Genomic DNA, 13,676 nt, shown 5'->3' on the forward strand with positions numbered 1-13,676 from the left:
CAACGTGCTGGTGGAAAGAGATACCGCAACTGACCCACAGGCTGAAGCAGCCAATCCAGACCGCAGAGCAAGACCGGGCGCTGAGTTCAATATTATGAAAAGTCTTAACAATAATTACAATATGGGATTCGCAGCACGAGTAGGGATGTTGCAAGGACCACGCCGACAGTTTTCATGCGCGATTCCACTCCATCACATATTTGGATTCTGCAGAAATGTTAGAAAAGTTATCTATGGGGCTAAGCATACAATCGCGCTGACGCGAAGGGGTGATGATAACAATGCAATATGGCGTGCTGCTGGCGTCGCTGCCGGTAAAGTCATTTTAACTAAAATGGCATTGTGGATGCCGGTGCTGACTCCATCAGTTACCACGGAAGCACGATTGTTAGCATTTATGGAACAGGGAGGGAAATCGTTGTTAAGTTGGCTAGCGGTAACAACTGATGCTAAAGAGGATAACGTCGCCGATACGTTTACATGGCACCTAGCATCAAAACAGGGTGTTTCAGCCCCGCGTCATATTTTTATAGCGCTACAGAATAGGGAACGATTGGGTAATCAAGAACACAGCCATATGATATTTGATCAATTAGGAGTCAGGGATGTTTCGCTGAGAATAAACGGACAACAGGAACCATCCGAGGATATACAGCTTAATTACGGCGACAACCATGTCGCACGTGTGTATCATCGATTGCTGTCATATATGGGTCGTGATCAAAACGTCGACACTGGTTTGCAAATATCACAACTTGATTTTAAAAAGCTGTATCCGATTTATTATTTTTCGCTGGAACATCTTGATTTAACGAGACAATCCGTCGTTGATATACACTTCCGAGCTCGTATAGACCCGGCTGGTGTTAATTATAGAGCGGTTGCTGTCATTCTCAGCGATAAATCAATGCTGCTAGAAGGCGTTGGTGGACGAATGAGAATCGTTGATGCGCCAGTGGAAAACATGTAATTGAAAGCACAAACGCGTTTACAATAAATGTCGTATAGTGTCGTCAGTGTAGAGTTGACTGATGGTCAAGTCAAGAAATTACGATCAAAGTCGGCTAAACAATGCGGAACCACAATAACGCTGAAGCCGTCACAGATGGCAGGTGGTAATCATAAGATATCGTTGACGGCGCGTCAAATAAAACATTTCAATGATGCGATGAAGAATAAAAAGGGTGTTCAAATAGATTTCTCGGCCGCAGCAATTAAAAACATGGAAAAGACCGGTGGGATATTTCCGCTGTTAGCCGCGATTCCAGCGTTGATTGCCGCGGCCGCACCAGCAGTGGCGAAGGCGGCGGCGTTAGGAGCCGTTGGTACCGCGGCGGGAATGGCATTGAAGAAGGCAACCGGGAAAGGCTACAAAAAAAAACGACCCGTGGCCGGAAAGGGTCTAAGACTACCGGGAACCCCGTATTCATGGTACTCGGGAAAGGGTCTAAGACTACCGGGAACCGTTTATTGACTCGGGAGTCAATGACTCCAATGTCTAATTTTGATTTAATAGACGCCGCAAACGCGCTAGCGATAAAAAACTTCAGAGGTGTTTTTATGAGGGATCAATTACCGGCGGCACCAAGGAATATTGAAACAGGCATAATTAACCTCGATGGGTCCTCCGGAGCGGGAACTCATTGGGTTGCATACGCGATTGATCCGCGTGCAATCGTCTATTTTGATTCATACGGGTTAGCCCCGCCAAACGAGTTCATGCGGTATATCCGGGCGTGTTCAGCCCGGGCGTTTTATTCCACGTTGCCAACACAGCAGTTAAGCGACCCGCCGATATGCGGCCGTGAGGTATTGAACGTACTCGCGGCGATTTCATCATCGCGAAAACCACCTCATGTAGTTGTAAACGAATACACTAGTGGGGTCGTAGAGGCCCGGCGGGTTAATTAGAAACGCCGTTTTTTTTTACAATAACGATGATTGATATTTGGGGACGACCGGTTTCGGCGCTGAAGGAATCCACGGAAACGCTCGCCACCGATGACATAAAAAAACTAATCGAGGATGAAATCGCCGATACGTTGAATTTAACCAGTGTTGACCCAGGTGAAATAGTCGTATTTCAAGACCGCCAGGGTAAATTGAAATCCAGTAATGTGTCGCTGGATGATGTTTTAACACGACAGCGTGATGCCGCCGAGGACACTATCTCGTTGTATACCGGCGACGGACGACTCAAACCGGGTGAACATATATCGGCGGTAACATTAGTCAAAGACGGTTTTATAAGGTTGGATAGATCGGTGACCGAACTCGACGCGCAGGTGAAAAAATCTGCCACCGAGGTGAAAAAATCTATCACCGATATACAGCTCACTACCGCTAGTTTTTTCGGGACCCCGGCGGTAACCGAACCGAATATTACAACAATAAGGAATACTATTTTGGATTTTGCAACGCTGTCGGGCCAATTTTACACGTTGCGAAAAAATGTTAACAGGATCGATGACAACTTTGATAAATTCTTTGGTAAAAAAAATACCAAGCTGGATGAGATTACAACAACTATAAATGATATCACTGCGTATGGACAGGAAATAAAAACAATCAAAACTGATGTTGCAACAAACAAAAGGAGTGTAGACGCGCATGAACGGGAAATAGAAATAATCGGCGCTAATGTTGCAACGATCATAAATAATGTAGACTCGCATGGACGGAAAATAGAAACAATCAAAACTGATATTGTAGCGAACAAAAGGAATATAGACGCGCATACACAGGAAATAGGAACAATCAAAACTGATATTGAAGCGAACAAAAAGGGTGTAGACGTGTATAGAGGGGAAATAGGAACGATCAAAACTGATGTTGCAACGAGCAAAAGAAATATAGACGTGTATGGACAGGAAATAAAAACAATCAAAACTGATGTTGCATCGAACAAAAGGAATATAGACGCGCATACAGGGGAAATAGAAACAATCGAACTTGATGTTGCAGCGAACAAAAGAAATATAGACGCGCATACAGGGGAAATAGAAACGATCAAAACTGATATTGTAGCGAATAAAAAAAGTATAGACGTGCATGAACAGAGAATAGGAACGATCAAAACTGATATTGTGGCGAACAAGAATAATATAGACGCGCATGAATGGAGAATAGAAACAGTCAAAACTGATGTTGCAGCGAACAAAAAAGATGTGGACGCGCATACACGGGAAATAGATACACTCATTACTAAGGTTGCAGCGAACAAAAAAGATGTGGACGCGCATACACGGGAAATAGATACACTCATTACTAAGGTTGCAGCGAACAAAAAAAATGTGGACGCGCATACACGGGAAATAGATACACTCATTACTAAGGTTGCAGCGAACAAAAAAAATGTGGACGCGCATATACAGGAAATAGATATACTCATTACTAGGGTTGCAGCGAACAAGAATAATATCGACGCGAATCTGCGGAGAATAGAAATAATCGGAACTGATGTTGAAGCGATTAAAGACGGACTACCGAGAGTAGCAGAGCAATTCGAAAAAATAAAAATCCCTCATGAGAACATCATCAACACAGTATACACAATTCGGCATGGATCATTCGATTGGACTCCTACACAGAATACAGTAAATACTACCGCAACTGTTAAGGGCATTTATCGATTGACACTGGTTTCAATGATGCAGTTTAATATATTATCGTCGAGTTCATCCGGGTTTAACAATACAATATCAACAATTATAGACAAGAACGCAACTGAACAGTTTACAATTTATGCCGTTGATGGAAATTTAGCCCGGGCAAACATTACATGGTATGTGGAATTTGTAGCGAATCTAAGTAATTAAAAACACTAGCTCTTTTAGAATAAAATGACCACCAGGGTAACTGAATCAGAGGTATCACCGACGTCACATCAATATCGATTCGATACCGCAAAAGAATTCTCCGCGAATTTGAAAACGCTTTCCGAACAATACCGCGCAAAAATAAAAAAATACCGCAGAAAAATAACCACCATCGACGCGGTCGTATACTCGGTGTCGGGTATAGTGGCCGGTACCGGCGTCGTTTTATCCACGGTGACCACGATAGCCCCGATCGCTGTTCCAATCGCTGTTTCCGCGATGACAACAGTTGCTGGAGTTGCCAACGCAATCACTAGGAAGATATCATCGTGTTTTCAGAAAAAACTCAACGAGTATACAGTAAAACATCAAATAGTATCCGACGCATACTCGAAATTATCCGGGTTGATCTCATTATCGATTGATAATTTGTTCGTATCCGATGTTGAATTCTCCACGATGGTCCAGTTGTATAGCTCCGCGATGTCAAAAATCGAGGATTTTTAACTGGAAGCCGGAACCACCTGGTTGTTGAAATTAGACACTAAAAACAACGAATAATAATAATGTCGCTGAACCCCGAAGGGTCTCAATTACTTCAGCGGATCGCGGAGAATACCACTCCGGTACAAACAAATATGATATCGATAACGTCAACGAAACCCGAATTCAGTGTGAACTTCCCATCGCCGGTTCCAGTAAAGGAAATAGCACTGGCAAAATTGCGAATATATCACAGTTGGCCTAATATTCGAGCGGACGCATTTAATGGACAACAACCTAATAACTCGCTGGTTTTTGCACGGACAAATAAACCCGATGGGACCCCAGACTGGGAGGAGGTTACAATACCAACTGGGTCATACCAAATAGAACAAATCAATAAGGAATTTCAACGCAGGATAAAATCGATCACAGGAAAAGAATCAAAAATCGCTATTACGGTTCATGAACCGACGTTATCGTCGACGATTGAAATAAGCACACCGGGGTATATGGTTGATATTTATAACAGTTCAATAAGAACCATACTAGGATGGCCTAAGAATCCACCCGCGGACGCCCCCCCATCAACTATCCTCAGATACGATAACGGAGATGGTGGTAGGCATATTGCTCCATACAACGTAAATATTGCATCGGTGATAGCGATTAATCTAGTGTGCGATGTTATCGAAGGGAGTTACCAGGTGGATACCAAGCAATCAAATCAGGCTCAACAGGGATATATCCTTTATTCGTTTTCACCAACAGCCCCTCCGGGATTTTTAATCGTTGAGAGTCCGATTAATCCGGTCTATATGCGATGCCATGATCGGTTTTTAACGAGAATTAATTTTAGAATTACCGATCAGTCAAATAACCTAATTGATCTACAAGAGGAGGAGTTAGTGATCACTCTGTTTGTAAGATCATAAAGATTTTCATTGTAAATAACCACTTAGCAGCAGAGGGGGCGATGACATCGACGCGGTCGTCGCTGTGCTTACCGGACACTGACGACGCTGGGGATCGACGCGCAGAAGGTGTTAATTAAACCAAATGACGTCACCATCGTGTAAGATGGACCGACGTCGTTTTTTTTTACCAGCGCTGACTACACCGGATCCGCTGAGTGCAGAAGTAATAATTAAGCAAAATGACGATTGGACAAAATGTCGGATTCGCCCCCTCTGCTGCTCGTTTCTCTATCGTTATTAATTTATCATATGCGGCTACAGTTTGTCCTTTAGAGTAACTCCAGTTTGAAGTTGGCGGTTTTAGTGGGATTGTCAGAGCGACGAAACCCATGGCTCTCGAAACATCTTTGTAACGCATGTTGGTTATGTACCTTCTGCACATAAACTCCACTCCGACTGAGGATACATCAAAACTCTATATTCCGAGGGCGGATATCAAACCTCCATATTTGTCTTGTAGTAACCGTGCTTGTCAGCGGGTACTCCGTTTCGTCACTCTCACTGTGACAAACCATTCCCCAATGTCAAATGCGAATCCTCGTTTTATACGACGCTCGGTAGCCTAAAAGGAATGTTTTTTTCTTTTTTGTCGACCCAGTGGTTCCTGCTGCCAGATATCATTCGGACAGCTACGAAAGTCTCCGGTACATTAGTGTACTTCTCATTACGACGGGTAACCTACCGATGGAACCTAGCTGGCTAGAGATCTCTCAGTCTCTACTGCCAGTGGAGCTCTGCGTACTGTCTGCTGGCATAGTTCGGTAGGCTAATCGGATGTTAGTACTGTTACTGAGATGGCCTCAAACTCTCATTTTGAACTACTCACATGGACATCATATTCCTCCCGTACTCCCCTTACGAAACTGAAGAAGGCCTAAGGACGAAGAGTGACGTTAGGAAGTCACCGTTATCACATGTAATTACTTAAGAAAAGTTCATTGAAACTAGTTTCTACTGTATTACTATCCTCTTAGACTTTCATTTTCATAAAACTTTACATTACTGCTTGAGGCATATACCACAGGAGTTGGAGCTATTCATCACAGAGATAAGTGAAGACACGTTGTCAATATACACCTCCTTTGGTCCTTCGTCGAGGTGAGATTTTGCCTTTCCGACATCCATGTTTCTAGTACCTGCCAAACTGACTACGAAGTAAAGTTAATTAGCTGTTAGGAAGAAGGAAAAACATCAGCTTTATTATTATTATTATTATTATTATTATTATTATTATTATTATTATTATTATTAATGAGCATTATTTTTCTTCTTCTTCTTCTTCTTCTTCTTTTTTATTATTATTATTAGTAGTAGTAGTAGTAGTAGTAGTAGTAAAATTTGAACGTTGATGACTAAAAAGTACCGTAGACAACTAAAATGGCCCGTATAAGACTAAATTATAATGTACGCAATAGATTGTGGATGACCAAAAAGGTTTGTAGACAGGTAAAATGGATTATAGACTACTAAAATGGACTGAAGAAAACTAAAATAGTATGTCAACGACTGTAATGGACTGTAGACTACACTAATGGATTGTAGACGACTGAAATGGACTGTAGACTACACTAATGGATTGTAGACGACTCAAAAGGACTGTAGACTATACTAATGGATTGCAGACAACCAGAATGGACTGTAGACTACACTAATGGGTTGTAGACGACTGAAATGGACTGTAGACTACACTAATGGATTGTAGACGACTGAAATGGACTGTAGAGTACACTGATGGATTGTAGACGAGTGAAATGGACTGTAGACTGAAATGGACTGTAGACTACACTAACGGATTGTAGACGACTGAAATGGACTATAGACTACACTAATGGATTGTAGACGAGTGAAATGGACTGCAGACTACACTAATGGATTGTAGACGACTCAAATGGACTATAGACTACACTAATGGATTGTAGACGACTCAGATGGACTGTAGACTACACTAATGGACTGTAGACTACACTAATGGATTGTAGACAACTAGAATGGACTGTAGACTACACTAATGGATTGTAGACGACTGAAATGGACTGTAGACTACACTAACGGATTGTAGAAAACTAGAATGGACTATAGACTACACTAATGGATTGTAGACTACACTAATGGATTGTACACGACTCTAATGGACTGTAGACTACACTAATGGATTGTAGACAACTAGAATGCACTGTAGACTACACAAATGGATTGTTGAAACTAGAATGGACTATAGACTACACTAAAACGACTCATATGGACTGTAGACTATACTAATGGATTGTAGACGGCTCAAATGGACTATAGACTACACTAATGGATTGTAGACCACTCAAATGGACTATAGACTACACTAATGGATTGTAGACGACTCAAATGGAGTGTAGACTACACTAATGGATTGTAGACGACTGAAATAGACTGTAGACTACACTAATGGATTGTAGACAAATAGAATGGACTGTAGACTACACTAATGGATTGTAGACAACTAGAATGGACTGTAGACTACACTAATGGATTGTAGACGACTGAAATGGACTGTTGACTACACTAATTGATTGTAGACGACTGAAATGGACTGTAGACTACACTAATGGACTGTAGAAAACTAGAATGGACTGTAGACTACAATAATGGATTGTAGACTACACTAATGGATTGTACACGACTCTAATGGACTGTAGACTACACTAATGGATTGTAGACGACTCAAATGGACTATAAAATACACTAATGGATTGTAGACGACTGAAATGGACTGTAGACTACACTGATGGATTGTAGAAAACTAGAATGGACTGTATATTACACTAATGGATTGTAGACGACTCAAATGGAGTGTAGACTACACTAATGGACTGTATACTACACTAATGGATTGTAGACAACTAGAATGGACTGTAGACTACACTAATTGATTGTAGACGACTGAAATGGACTGTAGACTACACTAATGGATTGTAGAAAACTAGAATGGTCTGTAGACTACACTAATGGACTGTAGACAAATAGAATGGACTGTAGACTACACTAATGGATTGTAGACGACTGAAATGGACTGTAGACTACACTAATTGATTGTAGAGGACTGAAATGGACTGTAGACTACACTAATGGATTGTAGAAAACTAGAATGCACTGTTGACTAAACTAATGGATTGTAGACGACTCAAATGGACTGTAGACTACACTAATGGATTGTAGACTACACTAATGGATTGTACACGACTCTAATGGACTGTAGACTACACTAATGGATTGTAGACAACTAGAATGGACTGTAGACTACACTAATGGATTGTTGAAACTAGAATGGACTATAGACTACACTAATGGGTTGTAGACGACTCAAATGGACTGTAGACTACACTAATGGATTGTAGACGACTCAAATGGACTATAAACTACACTAATGGATTGTAGACGACTCAAATGGACTGTAGACTACACTAATGGATTGCAGACGATTGAAATGGACTGTAGACTACACTCATTGGTTGTAGACGACTGAAATGGACTGTAGACTACACTAGTGGATTGTAGAAAACTAGAATGGACTGTAGACTACACTAATGGACTGTATACAACTAGAATGGACTGTAGACTACACTAATGGATTGTAGAGGACTGAAATGGACTGTAGAATACACTAATGGATTGTAGAAAACTAGAATGGACTGTAGAATACACTAATGGATTTTAGACGACTGCAATGGACTGTAGACTACACTAATGGATTGTAGACGACTGAAATGGACTGTAGACTACACTAATGGATTGTGGACGACTGAAATGGGCTGTAGACTACACCAATGGATTGTTGAAAACTAGAATGGACTGTAGACTACACTAATGGATTGTAGACGACTGAAATGGACTGTAGACTACACTAATGGATTGTTGACAACTAGAATGGACTATAGACAACGAAAATGGATTGTAGACGAGCATGTTCAGTGTTATAAACTATGGTCAGGACGGTGAGTCTTCTTAATTGAATGTAATATAACGGTGGTAATTTAGATTTTGAAAAGCAAGATTTTTTTTATTACTTATCTGTTGCCTGTCCTTATTTGTCCCATAATTGTAGTGTTTTGATGTCTATCAATTAGAGAGTCATATGTGTATAATTCTCAACTGTATTTGTTTACAAATAGGAAACTTTTTGGGTAATATGCGAAGGAAGGCAATCCAACAGCTTTAGTTTGGTGGATTTATTATGCCGTTGAAATGTTCGATTTTTGACGATTAGATGAAGGACAAAAGGAAGACGTTAAATACCAGCAAGGTACATACAACTTCCCGTTCAGCTTTATACTTCCTGAAAGAATTCCTTCGTCTTATCATGGTTCATGTGGGAAAGTCCTCTACGAACTGGAGTTAACTGTGGTTCGACCATGGACCAGCAACTTGTCGGTGAAACGTCCCTTCACAGTTTTACCCGTGCTGAACTTGAATGAACTTCACGATGTTTCTGTAAGTCTCTGCACTGACAACATGGCTCACGCAAACTTTATATAGCTCTTGCACTAAATATGAAAGTATACCACATACAATTTTTTTTTACATAAACCATTAGATTTAGGATAAAAGAATGATGATCGATATTTTTTCTTACCTTTTATTCTAATTAATTATATCTTTATCCTTTTGCGTAATATAACCTATTGGTTACATTCAGTAGCTTGTCGGCTTTTATCTTCACGACACACAACTGAACACTGATTTATATTTCTTAGTTATGATTATAACACTAGTAAAATATGTTTTTCTATATCTATCGATAATGTACGTTCTTTTCATGAACTGAGTACTAACTCAGACTTTCTGATTAAGACAAGAGTACTTCAATGAATGATTCCCAATATAGATCGTATAATAGGTTATATTTCCAAATGTTTGCACTACATATTCACATAGCATAATACTGGCCCACAAATGAGCCATTGTGATTTAGTCCTCGATCAAATTTTTCGACCTAAGTTGAAGAGCAAATATTTCACAGTTGACTGGTTTTCTTGTGTTTTGAGTTACGAGAAAACTGAATAAAATACAAAGTTGGTTTTACATTTGGTACATACCCTCCCTTTTATACTTTCCACACATTTTTAAATATGCAGAGTAAATTACATCTAAGGCTGATTATATTATTGAAAGTTGGATACGGTACAGAAAAGCATATCGACATGTGGACGTCAGTATTAACAGCAAACAAGAGTAAACCAGGAAGGCGAAGTAAAGCTAAGGATTCACCAACCATATCGACCGCTCGATCAATGATGCAAAATTAAAATTGGTAGCATTATAAATACCCGATTCATTTTAAATGGTTGACCTGTTTAAGGGGCGGAAGTCCAGTCTCTATTGTTCGCAAAACGTTCAAAGGCAAATGCAGATCTATTTTAACATTTGACTTCGTATGACAGCGCGATAGTTTTCTTTCTTTTCCAAAGTTTTGTCAAAATATTAGTACGTGAATTAGTAGCAATAAAGTAAGGCCTATTATTTTCACTAACACGAGTTTCGTAAACATTTTATATCCTTCTATGATTTTATATTTAGAAGCAAATGGTCGCAACCGATGAGAAGACAATGTGCTGCCTCTGTTGTGCGTCTGGACAAATGTCAGCCACCATTTCTACTGAGCGTCAAGGTTACGTGCCAGGGGAAGCAATCAAATTTTGGGCCGAGATTAGAAATGATAGCAGGAGAAACATCAAATACTATGAAGCAAAACTCATAATGGTAATAAAGAATATTTTAATATAATGCAATAGACAACATAACGACTTGATATGGTCGATTTTATAGCATCTTTGTTTATTTATGGAATAGACAACATAACGACTTGATATGGTCAATTTTATAGCATGTTTGTTTATATAATGGAATAGACAACATAGCGACTTGATATGGTCAATTTTATAACATCTATGTCTATATAATGGAATAGACAAGATAACGACTTGATATGGTCAATTTTATAGCATCTTTGTTTATATAATGGAATAGACAACATAACGACTTGATATGGTCGATTTTATAGGATCTTTGTTTATATAATGGAATAGACAACATAACGACTTGATATGGTCGATTTTATAGCATCTTTGTCTGTATAATGGAATAGAGAACACAAGGACGTAATGTGCTCAGTTTTATAGTATCTTTGTCTGTATAATGGAATCGACAACATAAGGACTTGATATGGCCAATTTTATAGCATCTTTGTTTATATAATTGAACAGACAATATAACGATTTTATATGGTCAAGTGTAGCATCTTTCTTTATACAATGGAATAGACAATATAACGACTTGATATGGTCAAGTGTAGCATCTTTCTTTATACAATGGAATAGACAATATAACGACTTGATATGGTCAAGTGTAGCATCTTTCTTTATATAATGGAATAGACAATATAACGACTTGATATGGTCAGGTGTAGCATCTTTATTTATATAATGGAATAGACAATATAACGACTTGATATGGTCAGGTGTAGCATCTGTAGAGCATCATGCTACAATACTTGATAATCTTTGTATTGTTATTTTGTTTTTCGTGATTGAGAAAGAGTTATTTAAGCAGAGATAGCACGTTAGACTACGATAAAGGAAAGAAAGTGGAGAATGCTTATTGTTGCAAGAAAAAGGTCACAATTTAAATCAGTTTTGGCGCAACACTAAGTATAACAGCTCTGTGCTATTCTTACTACAACAAAACGTGATTTTGTTTCAATGCTCAGTGAAATCTTTCCTTTTCTTTGTCCGGTGAGGGGCCCCTGTTGGCCGAGTGACATAAAGCGCTCTCCTTTACCGATCGCTGCCATTTCACCTTTGTCCCAGAGATATCAAAAGGAACCAATTAAAGTGTTTGTCTGTTCGTCAGAAGATAGGTCACTTTCAATAATATGTAGTTATTTCTAGTTATTGTGTTCTTTTCCTGTAGCTTAGACCTTTTCTTTATATTTGATATTGTTTTACTTTGCGGTGCCAAAATGTAACTATATATTCTACACGTGCCACTTTGAGTGCATGTTTGTCTCTGTTAATATATTATACTGTCCCCTGGGGAAACCTTGCTTTAGATCGAAATGTTGGGAAACTACTATCATCACAGATGCCTTTTTGGACATTTTGTATCACACACACTCACACACACACACACACACACACACACACACACATAAACCCTCACAGACACACATCATTAATGAAAGAAGAAAGAAACGAGAAAAAATTATTTTTGAAACCCTGTTCCTAAATTAATTAAAAATGTGACTAATCGTTTTATTCTCTCTCTCTCTCTCTCTCTCTCTCTCTCTCTCTCTCTCTCTCTGGCCGCTACTGTGGCCTAAGAGGTTAGAGCGTCCGTCTCGGATGCGGGAGGTCGCTGGTTCGAACGACGGCTGAGTCATACAAAATACTTCTAAATGGTTCTAGAAGCTGCCTCGCTTGGCGCTTAGCATTAAGAGGTTAGTGTTAGGATTGGTCGGCCTGGTGTCAGGATAATGTGACTAGGTGGGTGTTACGTGTTTAGTAACAAGAAAAAAGTGAAGACAACAAGCTGTGTAAAATTTAGCAAATAATTGATTTCCCTAGAAAAACAAGGTAAAAATGAAAAATAGAACTTACGGTTTTAAGAATCAAATCCAAAAATAATCCGACAATTAAAAATTAGAAGTCCTAGTAATAAAATGATCTAACGAATTTGAGTTCGAGTCACGACGAAACTCTAAAATGGAAGGCGATGACGTATACTGTAGCCAGTATAGTACTGATGTATCTACAATTCTTTGTTGAACCACGGAAAATAATAGTCCAGTTTTGAATTCCGAATAAAATTTCAATAAATGTCTTTGTCCAAGAATTTTGTATAAGCACTTAAATATTCTCAGAGAAAAGAATTAATTTCTCAGAATCCAAATAATTTGAAGAAAAATTAAAATTTAACTCAACTGGTCACAACAAAAACGAACTTCTTGATGTCTAAGTGTTTAAAAACCCAACTAAAATTATTTCTCAGTATATCGCTATTAAATCTGACTACTGCGCAATTCCGGTAAAGCCAGAATTTCAAAATAGAAGCTATTCACATGTCTAAAGTCACGTACACCAGTACAATATCCATTTCACCCTATAAATCTCACAATAAAAATAGGTTGTTTACTTCAACTCTTCCTAAATCTGAATCAAGGTCAGAAACTAGGTCAGCATTAAGATACAAAGTTCCTATATTAGGTGTTTTAGAAAAACAGTCATGTCAAACTAATTTCTGGAAAATGTCAAATTTAGTAAACAAAATTACTTCACTTTAACACCTAATGGAAGAAAAATATTAAAACTACCAAACAAACAACTAAATCGAATCAAATATAAATTAAATCAAATACACATAACAGTGGGAA

At 39.0% G+C, this 13,676-nt stretch overlaps 1 protein-coding gene across 3 annotated transcripts in view; it reads left to right on the plus strand.

The window, feature by feature from the left end:
- The window catches only part of LOC149800667 (arrestin domain-containing protein 3-like), a 331,927-nt gene that overhangs the window by 306,058 nt on the left and 12,193 nt on the right, over nt 1–13,676 (plus strand). For all 3 annotated transcript variants that reach the window (XM_089954709.1, XM_089954708.1, XM_089954707.1), the window contains exons 4-5: nt 9,516–9,739; nt 10,826–11,008. In XM_089954709.1, the coding sequence (XP_089810835.1) occupies nt 9,516–9,739; nt 10,826–11,008 (407 nt within the window). The remainder of the gene's footprint in view (nt 1–9,515; nt 9,740–10,825; nt 11,009–13,676) is intronic.

The sequence above is a fragment of the Sinohyriopsis cumingii genome, chromosome 4 (assembly GCF_028554795.1).
Source record: "Sinohyriopsis cumingii isolate HCF-2022 chromosome 4, ASM2855479v2, whole genome shotgun sequence".
NCBI lineage: Eukaryota > Metazoa > Mollusca > Bivalvia > Unionida > Unionidae > Sinohyriopsis > Sinohyriopsis cumingii.